The sequence below is a fragment of the Leucopleurus acutus genome (assembly GCF_964270905.1).
Source record: "Leucopleurus acutus genome assembly, chromosome: 7".
In the NCBI taxonomy this organism is placed as follows: domain Eukaryota; kingdom Metazoa; phylum Chordata; class Mammalia; order Artiodactyla; family Delphinidae; genus Leucopleurus; species Leucopleurus acutus.
Genome location: NC_139150.1, coordinates 56,880,152 through 56,906,006, shown reverse-complemented (window position 1 = coordinate 56,906,006; position 25,855 = coordinate 56,880,152). Strand labels below are relative to the sequence as shown.

General features: G+C 39.6%; 1 protein-coding gene across 3 annotated transcripts in view; it reads right to left on the bottom strand.

Moving 5' to 3' along the window:
• The window catches only part of KDM4C (lysine demethylase 4C), a 395,353-nt gene that overhangs the window by 323,387 nt on the left and 46,111 nt on the right, over positions 1-25,855 (bottom strand). For 2 of the 3 annotated variants that reach the window (XM_082842831.1, XM_082842830.1), the window contains exon 4: positions 21,871-21,985. In XM_082842831.1, the coding sequence (XP_082698957.1) occupies positions 21,871-21,985 (115 nt within the window). Of the gene's footprint in view, positions 1-7,449; positions 7,549-21,870; positions 21,986-25,855 lie in introns of those variants that run through there. The other variant, XM_082842832.1, reaches the window with a different exon arrangement.

The window sequence follows — 25,855 nt, the reverse complement described above, 5'->3', positions numbered from 1 at the left end:
ATGCATCTATAAACCTATGCAGAAAGACTGTGCCAAGTTTGAGCTCACGCCCTTGAGCTCTGGGCCTGGGGCCCTGAACACAGGCCACATCCAGGCCAGGAGCACCTTCTTCCCGGGACTATGAGCATCCGGGATTCCCTCTTGAGTGAAGGTACTCAGTCACTGCGAGACTGAAGGAGGACAGGGCAGCAACAAGCCACATTAGAAAACTTACCAGGAAGGAGTCGTTCCCACCTGATACAGAGAAATAACGCAAAAATCATAGCAAACCAATTCTTCCCAAAATAACCTTCTGAGGAACACTACTTCTACAAGAGGCTGTGGTCAAAAAACTCTGGCATCCTTTTCTCCTCCTCTTACAAAGTTACAGTGCCAACAGGCACTCCGAAGGTTCTGAGAGGCCATGCTATAAGGAAGCCTGTTTCACTTTGCTTAACTCCACTTTCCCCAGATGTGATTTGACCACTGGACCTTGTTTACGTAAGACATTAGTATCTTTCCTCAACAATGTCAATATCCAGCCCACATGTTTCTCCTCCCCTGCCCACCGGCCCTGCCCCGACTCCTGCCATCATCCTCAGCACCTTCAACGTTATCCCCACGGGGCTCTTTCCAAACAATGCCCTGAGCCTCCATCTCTCTACAGCTTCACTGCCGCACGCCCAGCTCTAAGCTGGACTCAAAGTGACCAGCAGTAATTTCTGAAATCTATAAATTTATGGGGAAAAACATCATTTCATTAGAAAATCCAATTATTAAAAAAAGAAGATCCACCTCCTAGGTACTGTAAAACGCTGAGAAAATACTAAAAGAAATTATTAAAGATTCTAACTAGAGTTTTCAGGTACTTTTATTTAGTATTTTTTAAAAGATTATGCTTTCCTCATTTGGCTCTAACCATCACTTTCTATGACCCTTAATGCAGTCCAGCCAACACCTACTGTGTACTGAGATCCAAACAAAAGACCATCCACCCAATTTCCACTTACTTTAAAGCTAGGCTAATGTAAATTACTGCCAACAATTCATATGCCTGTAACAAGCCCTTGAAGTTTCAAAGGTAATGCAAATGAAGAAAGAAAAATAAAACTTGGTTAGTTTTAAAGACTTCAAAATTCAATCCATTTTGCACAGTAATGTGTGAAAATTGCACCTTTCAATAACTAAAACGAAAGCTCTGGTCACATTTTAAAATAGAGGATTTCCTTAGGATCTTTACACAGTAAGAATAAAATTAGACCCATGTGAAATTCAATTTGCTTTAAAGTTAATTACAATGTGTGATGTGATAGCTCCTTTTGTTTCTTCCTTTCCATGAAAATATCACATTCTCTAAACTTTCTACTTTTAAAACAAACCTCTTTTCCTTTTTGCATTTTTACACACCAACATACCTACAATTTTACAGCAGTGCTTTCTTTTCTTTCTGAAAGTCTACACAATAACCAATGTAGAGCAAATTCTGAAGTAACAAAAAAAATCTGCAACAGAAAGTACCATATAAAAAGACTGTTCATCTTAAAATGGTAAATATGAGTACGACAAGAAGGAGGGCAGAGAAGAAAAGGGGGGAAATGCCCAGTCAAATAAAAGATTGCAGAGAGCTTGGGACTCCTGCCTTGATTCTGGACCACTGAGGCTTTGAGGTTAATGGTATCCCTGGTTCCAGGCAAAAGCACCTCCAATCCTCTTGGGAGAAAAGCATCCTTCACTTAAACCTGTAAATTCTCCACAAATTAAGATCAAGCCAAAGAATACAACCAAAGATCACTACGCATACAGGGAGTCAAGACCTCACTGCAGAAAGCTAGCAAAAACAACTGACCCTGCACCACCCCAAGGACTGTTGATACCAGAATTTTCAGACACTAAAGAATGTGAAATGTTTAAAGAAATAAAAAATGGAATCACATCGACAAGAAAGTAAAATAAACTATTTGGAATGACCAGTCAGATTTGGGGGGAGAGATGGACTTCTAGAAATGAAAGATATCGGGCTTCCCTGGTGGCACAGTGGTTGAGAGTCCGCCTGCCAATGCAGGGGACATGGGTTTGTGCCCCGGTCCGGGGAGATCCCAGATGCCGCGGAGCGGCTGGGCCCGTGAGCCATGGCCGCTGAGCCTGCGCGTCCGGAGCCTGTGCTCCGCAACGGGAGACGCCACAACAGTGAGAGGCCCGCGTACCGCAAAAAAAAAAGAAAGATATCATTATTAAACTAAAACTCATTGAAAGGATTAAACAAGAGAAGTATAAAATTTAAGACATGAACACACAGTGCAGTACAGAAAGATGAAAAGTAATATCTGAAAGGTAAAGTTAAGCATACGTAGGACAGAATGTCTAAGGTTCATGTATTCAGAGTCCCAGGAGAGAGAAAAATACAAAATTATTGATAAACAAAGTCACTAAAAGAGAAGACTGATGAAACCAATTACATTAAAATTAAAATCTGTTCATTAAAAGACACTGTAAATAAGTCCATCTCTAAAAATTTTGATGTCAACTTTAGTTAACCTTAAATACACTGAGTTGAAGCTACAAAACAGACTTCTCAGACCTTTAGTGATGCTACAGCTTTTGTTTTACAGTTACCAAAACATCAAAATGCCAATTACATTTATTGATTAAAAACTGCTTATAAAGCCTTCATTATTACTCCTACTCTTGAAGACAATAATATTCTATATGGACAAATATTTGGGCTCATTCTGGCATTCCAATATTCTTAGTCTTTCTAATTTAACTCTTTTCACAGCCATGTTCTGTGTAAAAATAATAATTTTTGTCCATCTTCCTTTTAAAACTAAAACTGTTTTTGTTTGATGTAATATAAAATATGGAATTGATTTTGCAGGGTCACAGACGATTCATGTTTTTGCTATATACCTTTGCACATTATTTTCTTATCAAACTAGTTACCAAGTATTTTTACATGCTTGTAAACAAACATATTTTTACAACATACCTGTATATATGTAAAGTCAAGTATTTAATTCTCGCTGTTCACTTTTAAAACTGACAAAGAAAAAAAGTGAACACTACAGAAACCATGGTAGAACTTTACTTGTTCTGGTCTTGGTAGTCCCATCTTTGGCAAGTCACATACCCACTCAAGAAACATTCCCAACAGAGTACGATAGGATGAAAATCTAAAATCGCTTTCAACATTCCCTGCTAGATATTGACTATTATATCGAGTATTAGGTGTATAGCATTTAATTGACAATTATATAACTGTAGATGGCTTCTGATTTTGTTTTTAACTCCATGGACTGTGTTTAAATAATTCAAAATTATATTCCTGATTCTGAGATGCTAAGTGGTATTGCACAGTTGTCACTTTACAGAATGTGTACAACAGTCCCATGAAGCTGATAAGGTGTACCCTTGCATAGCTTCAGGTGCTAGAATTAAAACTGACCTGTTGGGCTTCCCTGGTGGCTCAGTGGTTAAGAGTCTGCCTGCCGATGCAGGGGACACGGGTTCGTGCCCTGGTCCGGGAAGATCCCACATGCCGCGGAGCGGCTGGGCCCGTGAGCCATGGCCGCTGAGCCTGTGCGCCCGGAGCCTGTGCTCCGCAACGGGAGAGGCCACAACAGTGAGAGGCCCAGTTACCGCAAAAAAAAAAAAAAACTGACCTGTTATCACACACACACAAAGACACTGAAAATAGAAGAAATAAAAAAGTTTTGGAAAGAACAAGCCACTATTGAAGCAAATAATTCAACAAATGTAATTCAACATGGCGTAGTTTGGGTATCCAGAAAACATAAAAAATTCCAAATAATAAGGAAAAGTCAAACAATCTAATAGAAAAATAGGCAGAGGAAAAAAGAGAAATCACAAATGGCCAACAAAGATATGAAAAGCTGGGGCTTCCCTGGTGGCACAGTGGTTAAGAATCTCCCTGCCAATGCAAGGGACACGGGTTCGAGCCCTGGCCTGGGAAGATCCCACATGCCGTGGAGCAACTAAGCCCATGTGCCACAACTACTGAGCCTGAGCTCCAGAGCCCGCAAGCCACAACTACTGAGCCCATGTGCCACAACTACTGAAGCCTGTGCACCTACAGCCCATGCTCTGCAACAAGAGAAGTCACGACAATGAGAAGCCCGCACGCTGCAATGAAGAGTAGCCCTGGCTCACCACAACTAGAGAAAGCCTGCACACAGCATCGGAGACCCAACACAGCCAAAAATAAAATAATAAAATAAAATAAATTTAAAAATTAAAAAAAAAGATATGAAAAGCTATTCTACGTCATTTGTAGTCAGAGAAATTCACACACTAGATATTTTAAAGCCACAAGATTGACAATAAGTAATAAGATGAACAATATTAAGTGCTGAAGAGGATATATGTCAGCAATAAGGAAACTTTTGGAGGTGAGAGAAGTGTTCTAAGACTGGTTGGTGGTGATGGTTACACAAAAATCATTGAATTATACGTTAACATCAGTGAATTTTGTGGTATGTAAATTATACCTCAGTAAACCTGTCTTAAAAATGATTATATAGTGCTGGGGGAGGGTAAATTGGTACAAAGTCTTTGAGAAACAAGGTAACAGTATCTGACAAAGTTGAACACTCAGGGAGGCAGCACTTCCATTCTTACATAAGTACTTCAGAGAACTTGTATACAGTGCACCAAAAATCATATACAGGAATGTGTTCATAGCAGCAATATTCATTTTAAAGAGAAAATATCCCCTGACAGGATAATAAAAAATAAAATGTATATGCACATAATGGAATGTTATACAGCAATGGAAATGACTGAACAATAGCTCACACAATAATATGGATAAACTCAGAAAACCTAGTGTTTTGTATAGTCTCGGAAGACTACATAAAGTGATACTACTTTTAATAAGGTCAAAAATAAGCCAAACTAAATATATTGTTTAAAAATATGTGTCTGTGGGCTTCCCTGGTGGCGCAGTGGTTAAGAATCTGCCTGCTGATGCAGGGAACAAGGGTTCAAGCCCTGGTCAGGGAAGATCCCCCATGCCGCGGAGCAACTAAGCCCGTGTGCCACAACGACTGAGCCTGCGCTCTAGAGCCCGCAAGCCACAACTATAGAGCCCACCGTGACACAACTACTGGAGCCCGCGCACCTAGAGCTCGTGCTCTGCAACAAGAGGAGCCACTGCAGTGAGAAGCCCATGCACCGCAACGAAGAGTAGCCCCCACTCGCCACAACTAGAGAAAGCACGCACGCAGCAACAAAGACCCAATGCAGCCAAAAACAAATAAATTAATTAAATTAATTAATTTTTTTAAAAATGTGTTTGTGCAGAAACAGACTCACAGACATAGAAAACAAACTTATGGTTACCAAAGGGGAAGGAGGAGGGAGATAAATTGAGAATTAGGGATTAAGAGATACACCCTACTACATATAAAGTGGATAACCAACAAGGCTCTACTGTATAGCACAGGGAACTATATTCAATATCTTGTAATAACCTACAATGGAAAAGAATCTGAAAAAGGAGATATATATATATATAAAACACAACATTGTAAATCAACCATACTTCAACAACAACAACAAAATTTGTTTGAGAAAACTTTTCTTTTTAAGGCAAGAAATCAAACACAAAGTTCAGGCCACCCCTGGGTGATGGGGTGGGGTAGCAGGGAAGGACTGCAGAAAGAGCATCCCATGAGCAGTATTGTTTTTTTTGTTTTTTTCTTTGGGGGGCCCTGCCACATGGCATGCGGGATCTTAGTTCCCCGATCAGGGATTTAACCCATGCCCCCTGCAGTGGAAGCATGGAGACCTAAGCACTGGACCGCCAGGGAATTCCCCATGAGCAGTATTGTTGACACTCTAGCTGTGGGACTGCATGGTGGGTCTGGGGTAGTCAGTGTATCATTGTGCTTTAAAGCATAAGTTGCACATAAAAAATCAGATTATTACATTCCAAAAATATGATAAAGCAAAAGTCATGAAAAAGAGAACATCTCTTGAGTCACATCTCACGGCACCATTTCTGCCCTGGCACCTTGTCTCACTGAGACGAAGAGAGCGGTGTATTTCATGAAACTAGCAGGCGCATTTTCTTTAGTAACCCCTAAACAAACATACTTCATGGCTCTGACGTGACAGACTTTGACAAACGGCAGAAAGTATAAACTGCTGGAATGCAGGTTGGACTTATAAGTAAATGACTATTGCAGAATAGAATTCTTCACGATTCTCTTGGTCGGAGTCAATTACTGAACATCTCATCACAGCCTCAGGATTTCTGTCCCATTTTGCTTTAATATTGCCACCAGTAGCAGCTATTATTCAGTACATACTATGGAGCAGGCCCTATCCTAGGTGTTTTATTTATTCATCTCATTTAATCTTATGAGGTGAATAAATAAAACTATCATCTAGTATCAATGCCATTTTATAGATGAGAGAACTTCCCCAGGAGAAGTAAGATAACTTGCCCAAGATCTCCCAGCTCATAACTGTGGAGCCGGGAAGGGTGAGAATGGAAAACTCTAACCGGAGCTGACACTACTGTGCCTGAAGCCTCACTGGCCAAACAATGAGCCAGAAAGTCAATTCTAGACTTTTATATATCAAGGAGGGAAAAACTTCCCTGTATCCCCCCAATGACTGGAAGGGAAAGTCAGTAATTTGGTTATTAGTTTGCTACTTTTCTTTCTTTTAAGTACTACCAATCAAAAAGATGATTTAAAAAAACTGCCTTGGGCCAAGAGCAGGATTCATGGATTCACTCACAGACATGCATTCTATTAAAAAAAAAAAAAACCTTACTTAAATAATAAACAGAATTGTTAACTTTATTTTACACATCTATACATGGACCTTGCAGAAAATCCTAAAAGGAATCTGAACCATAAAAGCCCTATTCTTCTTTAAAGAGGATCAATTATCTCAACATTTAATAAAATAGTAAAATCCCATATCCAGACCCTGACAAGTTATTTTTTTATTTTTTATTTTTTTGCTGTACACGGGCCTCTCACTGTTGTGGCCTCTCCCATTGCAGAGCAAGGCTCCGGACGCGCAGGCTCAGCGGCCATGGCTCACGGGCCCAGCCGCTCCGCGGCATGTGGGATCCTCCCGGACCGGGGCACGAACCCGTGTCCCCTGCATCGGCAGACGCACTCTCAACCACTGCGCCACCAGGGAAGCCCTGACAAGTTATTTTTAAATACAGGAAATTAAAAACACAACAATCTTTACTAATGTATTCATATTTTGTAGACTGTTAAGCCCCTTGTCTCATTCAACTCTTTAAGGTGTATTATACTGCCGTGTAAAACAGTACTTCAAAATCACTGTGTTAATAAACTTTTATAACAAAGATTGCCTAAGTACTTAGTATCTATTTTCACCTTCTTTACCAATAGAACCCCATTCAATCGAAAGAACAAAGTAGCTACAGCTGGGTATGTATGGTTCTGGCTAATGAAACGTAACTGGACATCACTGGGCAGGGCTTCCAGGAGAAAGCTTTGAAGGGGCTGACTCCCGCAGACATAACTCGATCCCGCAGACATTCAGACACGATCAGCAGCTACCACAAGAGCACAAGGGTAAGAATCTCATCATGAAGATGGCAGAAGAAATTTCTAGTACAGGTCTATGACAACATCATGGAACCAACATGGCCCTGGACTACCTGCCTCAAATTTTTACATGAAAACTGAACAATTTGTTTCAGCCATTTATTTTAAGGTCTCTACTACTGACAGCAAAATAATGTCTAATACATTTCCTCCTTAGTAGCCAAATCCATAGGTCCCCACTTCCCCCATTCCCTAATGGTTTTAAGTAAGAAAGTAATATATCAGAGTCCATGACGCTAATGTGATTCTACTAAAGAAAAACTAGAAGCCACTTAGCTTTTGAATGGTACCAAAGCATGGGCTGGGCTTGAGCCTCTTTACAACTACTAATGCCAGGAAAATTCAATTTAGATAAAGAATGTACCTCTTTCTCCCTGTTCCTCTCTAGGACTCTATCTAGTTATTTGTTTTTTCCACCTTGCTTTATTTCTTCCTCAATGCTACCTCTCACTTAAAGCAATTTTAGATTTAACATACTTGAATAACACCTGGCAGAGAGCTCAAATAATACCCTTTTATTCTTCATGAAGAAAAACAACTTAAGGTATTTCCAATGGTCTCATTTTCATTCCTCACAGTGAAAAATTCTGGATCATGTACACAGGCTCAATGTTTTTCCTTCAATAAAAAAGAAAAAACTAACAATTTTCCTGAATTAATATTCTATGTTTTCTCATTTAGAACATTTGGAACATAAGTTTTTAAAAAATCAAATGTATAAACCTGCAAATAAGATCATTTTATCATTTTAGTGATATCTTTCTCTTTAAAAAATTCTTTTTTAGTTAGAACATAATTAGAACCACACTCCTGGAATTCATGGCTCTAACTCTGTTCCAGTGACCCCAAAAGCCCACTGACAGGTGGTGACTTATTTTAAGGAACGGATGCTAGGACGCTGGTGTGTGGGAGCAGCTCCCCAACCTCTCTATCTCAGACAGACCTACTGCTCTCTTCCCATAGTCAAGTGGATGATTTATGAGGGAAATTGTATACAATACTGGAAATCCTGTGTGGGCATTCAAGATCTTGGAGATACAGCTATACGTAGTTACCTTGGTTTATTCACTTACTATTGGATTGTGAACATTTTCCTAAGATTTATTTTATTATATATATCACCTTCTTATCTGTAACAATTTGCATCATTATTTTCCTTTGTGACATATAGGTTGTTTTACATTCTTTGTTATAATATTAAAAAAAAACACTGGAAAATGATTTTGGTACACAGACATCGATCCATATTTCTAATCATTTCTAAAATAGATTCTAGAAGCAGAAAGGTGTGGATCAATACTTCCTTTCTGACAACAGAATTATTTGAATCTTTCTACTCTATTTATAAATTTCCTCCTTAAAAAAAATCAGTTTCCATGTCTGTAAAAAATCATAGTAAAGATGAAATCTAGATGATCTTCATCATCCTTTTTTTTTAAAATGGGGACAGCCCGAAGTAGGAAGGGCTTCAAGTAAACATGCTTTATCAAAGTCCTTTTGTAAATCTGCAGGCAAGGTCAGCTGCAATGCGAACAGAAGAAACTTTTGCTTCTGAAGACACTAAGCATCCCATGAAGACCCTGGCAGATACTAATCCAAGAGAGGAAGAGATAGAGAGCACACAGTGTAGTTCAAAGTTCTAATTATCCATTCTGGTGACAATCTAAAATAGTAGAAAGAGGGACTTTCCTGGTGGCGCAGTGGTTAAGAATCTGCCTGCCAATGCAAGGGACACGGGTTCGAGCCCTGGTCCAGAAAGATCTCACATGCCACAGAGCAACTAAGCCCGCGAGCCACAACTACTGAGCCCGCATGCTACAACTACTGAAGCCCACAAGCCTAGAGCCCATGCTCTGCAATGAGAAGCCACCACAATGAGAAGCCCACGTGCCACAACGAAGATTAGCCCCCGCTCGCCACAACCAGAGAAAGCCTGCATGCAGCAACAAAGACCCAATGCAGCCAAAAATAAATTAGTAAATTTATAAAAATAAAATTAAAAAAATAATAAAATAGTAGAAAGAGAATGGGAAAAGGGATCTCCCAGCTCTGTCACTGGGTGTCATCTTGGATAAACCCTAACATTTTGGTCTGAAGTTCCTCATCTATAAATGTGTTGGCTACATCATGACGTCCAAGACTCTTTCCAGGTGAAATAATCAATGCTTTGATGATCACCAACCAAATTCAGCACTAGAACTCTGGCTTTTCACCTCTGCCTTTCATGTTCTTTCCCCTTCAGTAATTCCCACTTCTGTTTCCCTAACACTTTCCCAAGGATATCTGCCCTTCTAGGCATAGTGATCCTTCAGTACCTCCAGAACTCTCTTAGCATCCTCACCAAGAGAGTTCACATGCCTGATGCCCACAGATGCCCTGAATTCTCACCACAATCTCAGGGGTTGCGCCAGTTCCCAAGAAGCATAACCTCTTTCCATGCCTACCCCTTGCCATGCCTATGGTACATAGTGTTCACAGCACCCACGGGGCACCTAGTCTGCCCTGTATGTGTTATTTATCCCTTAGGGAAACCTTTCACAGCTCTCCAGCTACCAAGTTAGCACCCTCCACTGGCAAACGCCTGGTATCCCTAACACTTCTCACACCCTCACAAACTACTCAGCATGGGACTCATATGTGTTTATCAATTTAGCACTTCCAGAGACAAAACTGATTTTCCCCACAGTGATCCCACCTAACCCTACGCTGTGCAAGATAGATACTTGAGGGCAGTAGCCATGTACTCTGAGGTCAGCCTGTAAATGGGCTTAACTCTCTTCTAGCGACAATTCCCTAGCAATACCCCTCTGAAAATACAGCTTCCAGAACTGCTGAAACATTCTAGATGCAATGTGTCAAGTGAATAGGACTACCATCACCTCCCCTGTCTGGATGGCATAACTTGAGATCATGAGGCTAAGACTGCATTGACTAAAGATCAGCCATAACACGCTGGCAGGTAATGAGCTTTGATTAACTAGAAGCCTTATTTCACAGAAGTAAAATCTAAAAGTCACAATACCAAGCCAACAGCTGTCTCAGCATTAAGACATGTCTAGAATGATGATATTTCCCCTTGGATGTGAAAATTACACATACAGTTAGTGTTCTGGCTTAAAATTATTTCTTATTTCAGGATAAATGATATTCTAACATGATAAAAATACAAAATGTAAAGGAACTCTGGTGACTCAACAGTTTAAATGTTTCACCTCATTTTGGAAACGCTCAGCCTTAGAAAAATTTGTTGTCCAAGAGCACCATCTGGTGGATGAAGGTATTCAAGCTACCCCAGTGCAGGAAGATAAAAAGTCATCTCTAAGGCTAAATGCCAGTAAGACTACAATCTTGGTATGAAAAGATTCCTATGCTTCAGCCAACATATTTCTTATAAAGGGGTTCTTGACAAAATTCTAATATAAAAGGAATCTACAACTCATAAAAACTCATTGTCAATGACTTCACCTTCCTGAAGAAATGTTCCTTATAATAGAGCAAACATTTTTAAGCTGAAAGGAACCTCAGAGAGCTGTTAATTCAATCCCTTTCCTTTACAGACTCTAAGGCAAAGACAGAGCTTTCCTGAAAGTCACAGCTAGGGATGGCAGACCTTGACTATATAAGTAAATAGGTCAAATATTCTGTGCTGTTTAATACAGCCTTCTATTTCAAGAGGCTGTGGAGAAAAGGAAGGAAATGAGGCAGTGTCAGTGGCAAAGTACCACTCTCATGGGTTAGCAATGATCTGCCCACCCCACTGTGCATTGTGGCCCAGCCTCACACTGACCCAGGCAAGACTAATAACTGTCATACCCTTCCTGCCTCCGCAGCTCCTAGGGTCCCTCTCCACCTTAGATTAATCAGCTTTCCCCTGTCCAAGAAAACCATCCTACCAATAAAACTAAGAGATTAAAAAAATGTTAAATTGTCCTGTTGAAGAATACCTGTAATCACGGCAAAGCATTCATATGTGTTAAAACAGGAGGGAGAAAAGACAAAACCAAACTATGTTCACTGTGATACCACGGCTGTCAAAAGAAATACAATTATTGAGCACAAAGTAGAGGAGAAACATTGGAAGGGAATACACTAAACTTTTTTGACAGCTCTTGTCCCTGAACACCAGGATTATGAGTGATTTCAATTTTCTCTGTCATATAATGCTTTCCAACATTTTTTATATTAACATTTATATTAACAAAAAGGTAATTTTTACCTATAAAATTTATGCATTTATAATCATAGACTATAAAGAAAACTTAAAAGGGAAATTAGAAAGAGGACCCCCATACACACCCATCCATCCAGTACATGCATAGTTTAAAAAAAAATTTTTTTTCCCCAGCTCTCAAGGAGAAATATGCAGTATAAGACATTATATATTTTGGTCTTAAGGTTTGTCACTGTATTTTTCAAACTGTTCTGAATTTTCTATCAATTATCTGTTAATAAATAACTGGATGACAAAAGCAATAGGCTAGCAAATTAATATTAAAGGAAAATCTTGGAAATACAGTTTAAAATATTTTATATATCTTAAGATGCAGGGACTTGAGTTCACATCCTAAGCCCACTTTCTGCTTGTAAAATTTTGCCTGAGTTATATGTCAGAATTTATGGCATGATGCTCCCCAAATAACTCCATGACTTCTTGTTTGAGAACCTCTGTCTCGTAATGTGATTAGGTCTCTGAGGTTCTTACCAGGGACAGAGTTACCCAAAGGTCAGTAAACAAGAATGGAAACTGTTACCTTGCCTGGAGATCCCTGCATCATCTATGTAGAGTGAGATCAGAGAAGGAATCTTTTGCTAAATATCTTAAGGCAGAGGTTTTCAAAATGTTGTCTGGGGCCATTGGGAGACCTCCAGATCCCATCAGGATCTGTGGCATCAAAACCGTTTTCACAATTATACCAAGACACTGTTCTCCTTTTTCACTCTCATTCTCGCATCAGAGTAAGGTAGAGTTTTCAGGAGACTATATGATATTACAACAGATTAAATGCAAAAGTAGATATAAGAATCCAGAGGGGTTTTCTATTAAGCTAGACATTAGTAACTTGAAAAAAAATGTAAAATAATGCCACTCCTCTCACTAAACTTTGTGTGTAGGAAAATACAGTCACTTTTTATAAAAATAGGAATGTTATGTAACATTATTTTTAATGAATTAAATACTTTTAAACATTCTCAGTTTTAATTTCCCAATACAATAAACAAGGATAGATACAACCTACATAAACAAAAGCTCTTTGAGGTCCACAATAAATTATTAGAAATATAAATGGGTGCTGAGACCCGAACTACTGTCTCAGGATACTAGTGTTCAGAAAAACACACACTGAAGATCACTCTGACCCATCCCTCTTCCTCCTTACTCAAAGCATTTTCCAAGCCTCTTGCTATGACCAGTCCATCTGGTAGACCATTATCTGATCACACTTTCTAAAGCATGATTCTGATCCTATCACTTCCCTATTGAAAAATCTCAAACGTTCTTCAAGATGTAGAGAATGATAACCAAAACTACTCAGGAAACTCCATGATCTAGCCTCAGCCTATTTTTCTAATGTCACGCACTCATCAATTCTATCATTATTTAGGTGCATTATTTGAAGCAGATGCTATGACAGGGGCTGGGGCTGGAGAGTCTCTAAGAAATGATACCTGCCGTCACTGGACTCAGTTTACTGTGAGAGAAACAGAAATAATATAGGTATCCTTCATTTTCTGTACTAATTTTCCAAATACCGGCTGTAATAACATTTTTTTACCTAAAATTCACTGTCCAAATCAAAACCTCTCTATAATGACTTGTGAACATCCACCAACAGAATGGTTTCAGTTGTATACAAATCTAGGTAAGATAATATAGACAGCAATTAGGTTGTATCTCAGCTCTTGCCCCAAAAGGATTATGCCTTGTGCCCAGATTAAATGTATTGGGCATCACTGCTATCATCTTCCAATCATTATTGGTGAAAATGTCTTCTGCAAATGTGGAAAAGCCTGAAAAGAAGGTAAGTGAGCATAAGAGTCCTAGAAAAGCCCACACATTAGAAAGACTTGAAGGGGATGGTGTGCAATGAGGGACAGAAGCACCTAAGACATGATCGTGATGTGTCCATACCTAACAACATAGCAGTGTTGCTCCTGGAAAGCTTAATCGTGTTACTCGAACCAACACCATATATGAAAAACTAGAAAAACTCCTTGTGCAGTGGACTGATAGCCATTTTCAGTGTAGGAGACCACTGAGTACCAGGCTGGTAGAGGAGAGGGTGGACACCTTCAGTGATCTGGAGGCAGCTGTAAATGGGAGGAACATGATTCAGTGAAGGAGCTGAGTTTCAAAGCAAGACTGGGAGACTTAAGAACAGTGAGAGACTGTACAAGTTGTGGATCATGGGTGAAGCTGCTTCCCCTCACAGTGAGATGTGCTATCTTCCTCCAGTGAACTGCTGAAAACTATCATCGAAGATGGTTACACACAAGGGGAACGGTCAGTCTCAATTCCATGCCATCTCATAGGTTTATTCAGAAGAAAGAAGTACTTAGACATAAAGCATCCAAAGAAGGCTAAATTACTGTGAAGTAGGAACCTTGCTGATACACTACTATGAAAACATCATCTCAAAGGGGCCACTGCAGACAACAATGCCTGTTAGGATATGAATGAAGTATTCAAATCAGAAAGCCTGGACGATGGAGGTGAGGCTTAGGGGAAGAGGTGTCTGTCACCACTCAACAAAGGGAAAATCTTTCAAAGAAGACTCTTGAAAACAGTGTTATCAAGAAGGTAGCAGCCAGCTTAAGGAAAGCATGTGGGACTTCATTTTTAAACCTCAATTTAATGAACCATTATCATCATTAAAAGACTCACCACTATATACATGATAGGTGTTGTTAGAAATGCAGCCCCAAAGAGTACAGAACACAAGCCTAAATGACTTAATGTCACTGTACTAGTGTAAGTAAAAAATGTTGATGTCGATTCTTAGCTCTCACACACAGAACAAAGAGATGCACTCTGTCTTCAAAGGTCTGTGGAAGCATGGCTATTGGCTATCCCAGAAATGCTCTACCTCCTTTTTTCCCTGCAGATATCTGTTTATTTTCATGTCCCTTAGTCAAACTGAATCAGCCCACACAGTTATATCGCTTTTTTCTACCTGTTCATCTTTTCTCTTTATCTGTCTTCTTTTTGTGTGTTTGTTTCCTGAAGTAACTCCCATGTTTCTTTTATCAGAGGACTTATTTTTTAAATGTACAGTTAGCAAAGGCTAATTAAAGCTTTCTCCTTTTTTTTTTTTTTTTTTTTGGCCGTGCTGCACAGCTTGCGGGATCTCAGTTCCCTGACCAGGGATTGAACCCAGGCCCTTGGCAATGAAAGGGTGGAGTCCTAACCACTGGACCGCCAGGGAATTCCTTAATTAAAACTTTCTTTATCAGTGGACCAGCCCTTAGTAAAACACAACCAAAAAAAAAAAAAAAAAGTTTCAGATCTTAGGACTCTTATGCTTCTATTACTGTTTCCAAGGAATCACCTAGGGCCACCCAAGAATACAGGTGGCTCTATTTCTAAGTTCAGGACCTTCTTTACTTACAGAAGGTCCCTGACATCACCAAATTTCATTTCAAGGTATCAACATAGTCAATCTCATTCTCCAAAAAACATTCAGAATTTCATCTGTATCTCAAAAAAGGTTTTGAGCACCCTTCCCCAAGAGCAAATAATTGTGCCTCTATATTAGGGGTTGGCAAACTTTTTCTGCAAAGGGCAAGACAGTAAATATTTTAGCTTGTGTGGGCCATACAATCTCTGCCACAACTACTCAACTCTCCCATTGTAGTGCAAAGAAGCCAGACACATATAATATGTAGATGAACAATAAGGCTATGCTCCAATTAAACTTTATTTACAAAGACAAGCAATAGGCAGAATCTGGCTGCCAAGCCAGGCTTTGCATCATACACCCAAAGACTGGGCTTTGTCATGTCATGCCTTTGAAAGTCTTGGTATTTTGGTTTAAAAACTTGTAACTTGCTTAAATCATGTTACTACTGATACTGCTGCCACAGGCTGCTGCCCATGGTGTTGACTGAGATTTTTAAGTATATCCTAAGGAAATCAAGCTCTGAAAGCAGCAGTCGAGTGAAAGAGGGGCCAAGACTCATTCCCTGGAATCTCCAGGCCCTACTTACTCCCTTTACTATCAAGGCTGATCGTCCTCAAGTAGGCCTTCATGAACACTCTCACTCCTAATTCCTGTGTTGTACCCAAGCCTGGATCAACACTGCAATGGCACCTCTTTTTGCCCCTTAACAGACTTGCCTGGTGCTGCAAGACAAACATCTGAGCAGAAGGGGCCCTCACAGCCCCATCACCGGCCAGGCTGATCTCTCTCCCTCCCACCCCATAGCCACTATTCCAGGTCTGCCTCACCCTCCTCAAGATCAAGCTCCAAAAAGCCTCCAAATTCAGTAAAAATACAAAGACTATTAAGTGCAGTCTTACCCTCAAATTTACCTAGTTTCATCCCCATTCTTCTCTCTCCTTCCTTTACCTGACTTGAACTTGCTCCTCTAGGCCAATCTCAGATGCCACGTCTCCAACAAAAAGTCTTCCTTCAACACCAAGCTACTATAAGTGCCTCTGCTCTGGGCTCCCTGGAACCCCACACTTGTCTTTACAGCCAAGCTCATTACATCCTACTGCCCCTTTGCCCCTCAAGCCTGTGAATTATTGAGAACCAGGGTCCTTATTCATCTTTGCACCCTGCACAAACTGTTTCTCTTACCTTCCCCACACCCTCTCCAAGAACTCCCATCCCCACCAAGAACAGGTTATGGTTTTTCAACCCTTCTTTTAACATTAAAGGAAAAAGCCATGACTAGAAATTGCGGGGGGGGGGAACTGAACTACAATTTGATGACTATAATCCCTTTCAAAATAATGCCGTGAACCATAACAAACCAATTTCCAATACAATTTAAACTGAGCTGAGCAGTTAAACAATGCAAAGATACAATAGTGAAGAGCAAAACAATACATGGGCTTTTATTCAGTGCACATTCATTGTGATAATTTCAAATGTTCCTGACAGTTACAAGTTATTACAGCACTCACTCTTCATCACTCTCCTTAATGCATTCTTTCTCTTGTTACTCTCCAGCTACCTCAAGGGGGCAAATACAAGTTATTTTTCATTTGCTTGAATTTAGTTGTCTTGAGTGTGACTGGTTTCATTTACCAGTAGCAGTTTACAACATCTCTCATATGTCTGTCTTTATGATACAAAAGCATTGAAAACGTCAGCTCAGTTCTCGAGCTACTAAATGCTCCTACAAAAATTCCATAAAATACTATGCCTTGTAGGTCCTACCAAAATGACAGATTCCTGGCTCCAAAACCTGTAAATAATGAGAATGTTTTAAAACTGCATGTTTACAAACCAGCAGATTTTGTTCATTGGATTTTAATAACTAAAGTTACTCAAATCTGAAGTCTAAAGTCAATGTTCCCTTGAAGCAATGCCATTGTGTAACTGGTTTTAAAACACAAGTGGTAAATTGATAAGCACTGCAAACCAATGTCCATCACCCTCAGCTGTGCTGTCAAAAATTATGTTATTTTAACTATCAAATGTGTAAAGCCAGTTCAGGGCAGTTTTATGTTGACTGTTCTGAAAATCGTATGCTGCTTCTACCTCTTAATTATATTTGCAAAAAGGAACAAAGAGGGGGCTTCCCTGGTGGTGCAGTGGTTGGGAGTCCGCCTGCCGATGCAGGGGACACGGGTTTGTGCCCCGGTCTGGGAGGATCCCGCATGCCGCGGAGCGGCTGAGCCCGTGAGCTGTGGCCGCTGAGCCTGCGCGTCCGGAGCCTGTGCTCCGCAATGGGAAAGGCCACAGCGGTGAGAGGCCCGCGTACAGCATTAAAAAAAAAAAAAAAAGGAACAAAGAGCTCAATGATCCCAAGGTATGGTCAGAAAAAAATCTTGGACTGCGTTTTATTTTATTTTTGAGCCCTGAGACGTGTAACCTCTCAGCCCAAGATCCAGATGATTCCTCAGCTCAGTCTTCCTTTTAGAAACCTGCAAACTTGCCAGGATACCACAGGGACGAAACCACAGAGAAGGCACAAAATAAACCATTAGCTCAGGGGAATTTTGTAGGTGACCCAGACCTAGTTGTACACATTTCCACAACTGTGAGACTGACTATACATAATTACTTCCTTAAAACGTGTGGGGAATAAGAGCACCTGGCAGCCAGTCCACTAGCCTCGTAACTTTGAGAAAACACTTTAACTTTGCTGGGCCCCAACTGAAAATACCAACCATATTTGCTTGGCCTCACCCATTTCAATGGAAATCCCAGAGAAGCTGTTTTAATAAGACAAGGTACCATCTTCTGTAAGGAAGCTTCGCTACTAATGGCACTCATTTTCCTAAACATAAGTAACCATAACATGTCAAACTTAAAGAATATACCTGGAGTATAAAGGAATCCCTCGGCTGTTCAGCAGAAAGTAACACAACATTGTAAATCAACTATATTTCAATTAAAAAAAAAAGAATATACTTGGAATTGAAATACCAAAAAAAAAAAAGCAAAGACTTAATACAAGGTGCACTCTAAAACTGGCTGGGGTTAGAATACACTAAAATGATCCTCTGGAGACCAATACTGAAAATGCTTCTAAAGCAAAAAAACTGTTAAAATCTCTCAGCATTGAGATGGGGAAACACACTCACACATACAAGCACATGCATACATATACATACACACACTGACATAAAATAAAAGGCCACCCTGTTTGGGAAAAGCATCTTGGGAAGTTGTATAGAAATCAGCGATTTTTAGAAGGTGGCTGCTCTCATCTGCCGATCCTGGACTTCAACTGCAACATTTCCAGCCTGCAGCCAGCCCTGCCCGCTTCAGACTATCCCCACAATCTGAATTGGCCCTGGCCAGTCTATCCTGTTACTGTTTGTCCTGAAATCAGTGGGTTTTGTATGCTGATAGACTTGCTCGGTTTGTCTCAAGTCTGAAGTCAAGGGGAGATTCTGTCAGCAGCCAAGGACCTCTGTTCAGTCCTGAATGGCTGGTTTTTCCTCCAATCCCAGGACTTGTTCCTACACTTGGTGCTCCTAAGTGTATAGTTATACCACCCCTTAGATTGTCTAGTTAGTTAATATATTGTGCAGTGTTAAATACATTGCACCCTTAAAGCTGTTTGCCCATTTTACCTTTATTTCAAAAGTCTGAACATATGGCTAGCATATGCTTGAATTCTTGGTGAAATTTAAATGCTAATAAAATAGGATACCCAAAATTAAATAAATAAATGGCCAAAAGGAAATCATAAAGAGGTTATGTTTGTTTGGTAAGCTTATGAGTAACTTTTTTCTTCATTTTTTCTCTATTTTTCTACATGAGCATGTACAAACTTAAACAAAAATTCTCAACAGAGAGGTTACTTACACTAGTGAAAATACGAAAGGGGGAAGAGAAAGGATGTTTTCCCTTTCTTTAACTTTTATTTTTAGTATTTCAAACATACACATATTCTAAACATCATGTATCCATCATCTAGCTTCATTTAACAATATTTTGCCAATCTTTATTCAACGAAAAGTCATACCACTTTATTTCCTGAGGTATTTTAAAAACAAATCCGGGCTTCCCTGGTGGCTCAGTGGTTGAGAGTCCACCTGCCCATGCAGGGGACACGGGTTCGTGCCCTGGTCCGGGAGGATCCCACATGCCGCAGAGCAGCTGGGCCCGTGAGCCGTGGCCGCTGGGCCTGGGCGTCCAGAGCCTGTGCTCCGCAATGGGAGGGGCCACAGCAGTGAGGGGCCCGCGTACTGCAAATAAATAAATAAATAAATAAATAAATAGATAAATAAATAAATAAATAAATAAATCCCAGGGGAATTCCCTGGTGGTCCAATAGTTAAGACTCGGTGCTTTCACTGCTGTGGCCGGGGTTCAAACCCTGACTGGGGAACTAGGATCCTGCAAGCCGCACAGCGCGGCCAAAAAAATTAATTAATTAATTTAAAAAACAAAATAAAACAAATCCCAGACTGCATGTTATTTCACCTATATATTTTTCAGTGTGTATTGTCAGTTGACAAGGAAAAATATATATAGCCACCATGTCATCATCACGTCTAATAGGACAACAGTAATTCCATAGTATCATCTAATACCCGGCCCATTTTCAAAAATAAGAATGGTCCTTTCAATAACAGTGTTCAACAACTGAAGATCCATATAGAAAAACTAAAACTGAGCCACTATCTCATATCCAGAAATGTATTATAACGAACTGTAACTCAATAAGAAAAGCATGACAAAAAAGGAAAACGTACAAGAGGCTTGAACAGCATTTTGATAAAGAGGAAATCCAAACAGCCAATGAACATAAAAGAAAAAAAATCATGATGTTATTTAAAACCACAGGAACCTGCTACATACTCCCATTTAATTTTAGAATGTCTAATGTCAGGGAGGCTGTGGGGCAATGGAAGTAGCAAACACTGGTATAGAAAGGTGTAAAGTGGAAAATAGTTTTGTTCTAAAACTACCCATGTGTATACCCTATAACCACTCCTTTGGAGGAAAAGTAGGAGACTATAATACGTAAAGGGGACAGATAGGGGAAATCTAGGGTGCCTGTAATGTTTTCCTTGATGTCAGGGATGGTACATAGGTATTCACCTTACAATAATTCATGAAGCTCTAAGTTTATGTTTTATCCGCTTTCCAGCTTGTTTTATATTTCAAAATATAAACAGTTTAAAAATAGTACAATAATTGACTCGGTCAAGGATTATCAATGGAGGCAAATTCACTGGGTGAAAGGCTATTGGGAACAGGATATTCAACTAGCCTCTAAATATTACCCTATAGCACACTTATTAACTTTAAAGGGAAATCCCTGGTGGGATCCTTCATATAACCTTCAAAGCAGGTTATAAAGAACATTACTGGGAAAATCAGGGATCTTTGAGTATGGTTTCTATATTAGATGACATTATATAAACGTTAAATTGCCTTATAACTGAAAGAAACATGCTGAAATAATTAAGGGTGAATTGTCATGATGTCTGCAACTTACTTTCAAATGTTACAGCATAAGGACAGAGAGACAGAGACACAGACAGAGTGATAGAGAAACAAAAAGCAAATGTGGCAAATATTAACAACTAGTGAATCCATGTGAGGGCATCCAGGTGTTCACTGCATCACTTCAACTTTTTGGTAGGCAAGAAATTTCTCTAAATAAAACAAAAGATTTTTTTTTAAAAATAGGATTTCAAGTAGTATCAGGGGAGGCAAGAAGGATTAGATTACATCAAGCAGATTATGCTCTCATGAAAAATAACTGGAAATATGTAATATATACTTTTAAAAAAGAAAAAACTCTCACAATTTGTGTGGGGGGGATAAAAAAGAGAATATAAGCATGTTTTGTTTTGGTTTTGCTTTATACATTCATTCATTCATTCACTCATTTTTGGTTGTGTTGGATCTTTGTTGCTGCACGCAGGGTTTCTCTAGTTGCAGCAAGCGGGGGCTACTCTTTGTTGCGGTGCTCGGGCTTCTCATTGTGGTGGCTTCTCTTGTTGTGGAGCACGGGCTCTAGGTGCGCATGCTTCAGTAGTTGCAGCACACTGGCCCAGTAGTTGTGGCTCGCAGGCTCTAAAGCACAGGCTCAGTAGTTGTGGCGCATGGGCTCAGTTGCTCCGCGGCATGTGGGATCTTCCCAGACCAGGGCTCGAACCCGTGTCCCCTGCATTGGCAGGCGGATTCTTAACCACTGTGCCACCAGGGAAGTCCTATAAGCATGTTTAATATAACTATTTCAAATGATTAGGGGAAAACTACAGGAAGAATACATATTACAATACTGCTTTTGCCTTAAGATGGTACTATTATGAATAATATTCCCTGTTTTCCAGGTATTTTTATAATGTGCTTTGCTTTTAAAAATTTTGAGTGTGATTTGAAGATCAGCCAGATAACCACATACTATATTACTGTTGAACAGGCTCACATATTTGTACAATTAGCTGGTTTCAATGTAAAAAACAGAAGCAGCAGAAATCATACTGATGTGTCTTTATTTCCTCTTGTCCTGTGAAGAATTATGGGTCACACAAAGCACAACAAATGACTGCTTCTCGACCACTGAAAACGGTAACAAAAATAGTAACATGAAATGATGCTTTACAAAACCCACTGTAATAGAAATATACCTCATCATATATGCTCCCATTAATGTCTGCACCATAGATAGGTGCCACGAAGGTTAAGTTCTTCCAGTACTTGCGCTCCAAATCTTCATAATCCAAGTATCTCGGAGTACAATACCTGGAAAAGGGAGATGAAACAAAGCACAAAACAGTAAGACAATTTTAAGATTTTCCCTACCCACTTGATTTAAATCACTTTCTAAACAAAATTCTATCAAAATGAAAACACTGCAGCAGCTCATGTTGTCAAATCTAACAAGTAAATATATACATGTGTTTATCATAGATCTCTGAAGACTCTAAGATTCCTAAATAACTATATGAAAACCTCATTTTCTGATGAATAAGAAAAATATTTTTATGAAAGTATCAACAATAGAAAACTACTTAATATTATTTTAGCTTTCAAAATATTTTCTAAAATCTTTAACCAATTATACTATACTAGGACATTTTAGAGATTTATATGTAAAAGACAAACATATAACTTAGAATAAAAGACTTACAAAGACAAAACATATAACTTAGAATATATGTAATTTGTTATATATAATTTAATATTTATTATTAATTATATGTAATTCACTTAAAATTTCTTATATTTTTCTATAGAAAAATTGACAAAGGACAATCTCACTAAAAATCCAAGAAAGTAAAACTAAAATAAGATATTTTGCACCTATCAGATTGGCAAATGCTTAATATATAAACGGTAGTAAAGAATGAAACTTCTCTTACACAGCTGGAGTTGGGGTATATACTGGTATCAGAGTATAATTTTTCAATAGCCTTAAAAAATGTCCCTTTGGGCTTCCCTGGAGGCGCAGTGGTTGAGAGTCCGCCTGCCGATGCAGGGAACACGGGTTCGCGCCCCGGTCCGGGAAGATCCCACATGCCGCAGAGCGGCTAGGCCCGTGAGCCATGGCCGCTGAGCCTGCGAGTCCGAAGCCTGTGCTCCGCAACGGGAGAGGCCACAACAGTGAGAGGCCCGCCTACCACAAAAAAAAAAAAAAAAAAAAAAAAAATGCCCCTTTGACCCTAAAATTCAACTCTAGAAATTCATCTCAACAACATAGAGATGTATACAATGATATATGACCCAGGATGTTGCTGCAGCATTAACTGAAACCTCAAGCTTACGTCCAGCAACTAGGACTATGTTAAATAAAAGAACACAAAATAAGGCAGATCTTTCTGTATATTGACATTAAAATCTTTCCACAGTGAATAAAGCAGATTACAGAACAGTAAAAATACTATGATCCTATTTACATAACAAAAAGATCTGTGGGGCTTCCCTGGTGGCACGGTGGTTGAGAGTCCGCCTGCCGATGCAAGGGACACGGGTTCGCGCCCCGGTCCAGGAGGATCCCACATGCCACGGAGCGGCTAGGCCCGTGAGCCATGGCCGCTGAGCCTGCGAGTCTGGAGCCTGTGCTCCGCAACGGGAGAGGCCACAACAGTGAGAGGCCCACGTACCGCAAAAAAAAAAAAAAAGATCTGTAACTGTACATTAAATGGCCAGAAAGAAATATACTCTAAACTATTAATACTAATGGTTATCTCTTACATAGGAATTACAGAAAGGTACTTCTCTGTATTATTTGGATTTTGAACAATAATCTTATATTATTACCAAAAAAAAAAAAAAACCCACAATGTTTCTACAGGAAGAAAAAATTAGCAAAGAAATCAACAAACTGAGAAAGCAATGGAACACACATAGTGAAAAAGGTGTTTAGCAGAAGCAGCAATCCCTATCAAGCCTACTGGACATTTTAGATTGAAGAATTATAGAACAAGCAACATCTACATCTACTGCACTGGGGATGCCAAACTGGTTATCTAAGCAATAAGCGAGAATGCCAAACAATTTAACAACTGGATTTGAAATAAAGAGTAATTTACAGATTTAATCTCACAGGGCAACCAAAAATAAAAAGGATGGGCGTGAAAGAATCCACTCCACTTCATTCTAATGCTTTGATTAGAGGGTTCCAGTAGTAACAGACATTCCAGGCACAAGCTAAACAAGCTAACCAGAGGTCAGAGTCAGGTGACAAAAAAAGGTAGCAAAGATGCTGTTTATTATGACTTCTAAAGAAACTTCTTAGATTTTAGAAATTGAAAGCCTAAACTGCCTTTCACTATGAGAAGACCTAAAGAATCTATCACCATATACTCACCCAGTCAGGATCAATTTTTAGCAACCCATAACTCTAAGACAGAAAGCTATAGTTGGGTATTAGCTATTGAGGTTAAAGTCTAAAATCCCTGAATATTTGAAACAAACACTGATACTAAACTTGGAAAAAGGGACCAGTTCACTTACTTGGTACCTGATTCTAATGAAACCTGGCTACAGTTTCCATCCCTAATGGACTGCCAAACAATCACGCCTATTCCACAAATCCAGCATCAACTTGCTCAAAACTGATTCAACCACACTTCTTACCCAGAACCTTTCATTCACTATAGCACAGTTGTTAAAAGAGACAGGGCTCCAGAACCAGACTGCTTGGATCTAAATCCAGGCTTTGCCATTTATAAGCTACATAACCCAGGACAGGAGACTGAATCTCTCTGGACCTCAGTTACTCCTGTATAAAACAGGGATAATAACAATTGAGCTGTTGTGAAGACTCCATCAGATAATTCTGTAAAGCACTTAGCTCCATGCCTAGAAGAAAGTACAGATCAACAATGTAAGCGATGGGAAGCAGCGTATTACTCACCTCAACAAACTTTTATAGTAAAGATATGTTGGAGGTCTCCAGATTTTCTTTGGACTAAGTTATGTTATTAACCAAATGAGCGTGTTATCCTCTCTACCACCAAGCACATTATGTACTGTGTACCTATGCAAGGGCATGTACTGAAGGAGAACAGATGAACAGAAAGACCAGAAAAATGCCTCTTGCCTACCATGAAAATCAGTCCCATCTTAGGACCATTCCATAACTGTTATGAAGACCATGTGATCCTAGTGTAGCTGTGAGTGGACAAGTAGAGCCTTGGCTTGAGGTTTAAAACCCATTTCGCTGGCATTTGAAATAAATTTTCGTATGAAACTCACAGAGGAAATATAAAAATATAAATTTCAAAGGTAACAACAGGGGCTTCCCTGGTGGCGCAGTGGTTGAGAGTCCACCTGACGATGCAGGGGACAAGGGTTTGTGCCCCGGTCTGGGAAGATCCCACATGCCGCGGAGCAGCTGGGCCCGTGAGCCATGGCCACTTAGCCTGTGTGTCTGGAGCCTGTGCTCCGCAACAGAAGAGGCCACAACAGTGAGAGGCCCACGCACCGCAAAAAAAAAAAAAAAAAAAAAAAGGTAACAATGTTACAAAAATTATAGTGAAATTAATGCAACTCAAAAGATACATCAACTTTGAAAGAAATGACATTTAATCTGGAAATAATCTTTCAGACAATTTCTCATGATAGTCATATTTTGTAACGAAAAAAAAAGAGTCCACTATTTTTTTTTTTGACCACTCCACGTGGCATGTGGGATCCTAGTTCCCCAACCAGGGATGGAACCTGTGCCCAATGAATTGGAAGCATGGGTTCTTAACCACTGGACCACCAGGGAAGTCCCTAGAGTCCACTATTTTTTAAATTATCTTTGAACTTCAGAATATCAAGAAATGTATATTCTGTTAATAAGTAAATCTTTACAATCTGTTTAATAATTTATACTACTTCAAGTATATTTTAGCTTCATGACACTATTTATTTTTTCAATCAACATATATTGAAATAGCACCTACCATGTCCCAGATACTGTACCAAGCACTGGGTACACAGTGGAACACAAAACAGAGACTGTCAGCTGAACGGCTACCTTCAGGAAGAGTCAATCTACAACTAAGCCACCAGAATAAAAAACAGAGACATGAATAAAGTAAGTACCTAGTAAGATAAATTCCCTCTAAATAGAAAACTGACACCATGCTACGATAATCAAATGGGCTAGAGATGATAATC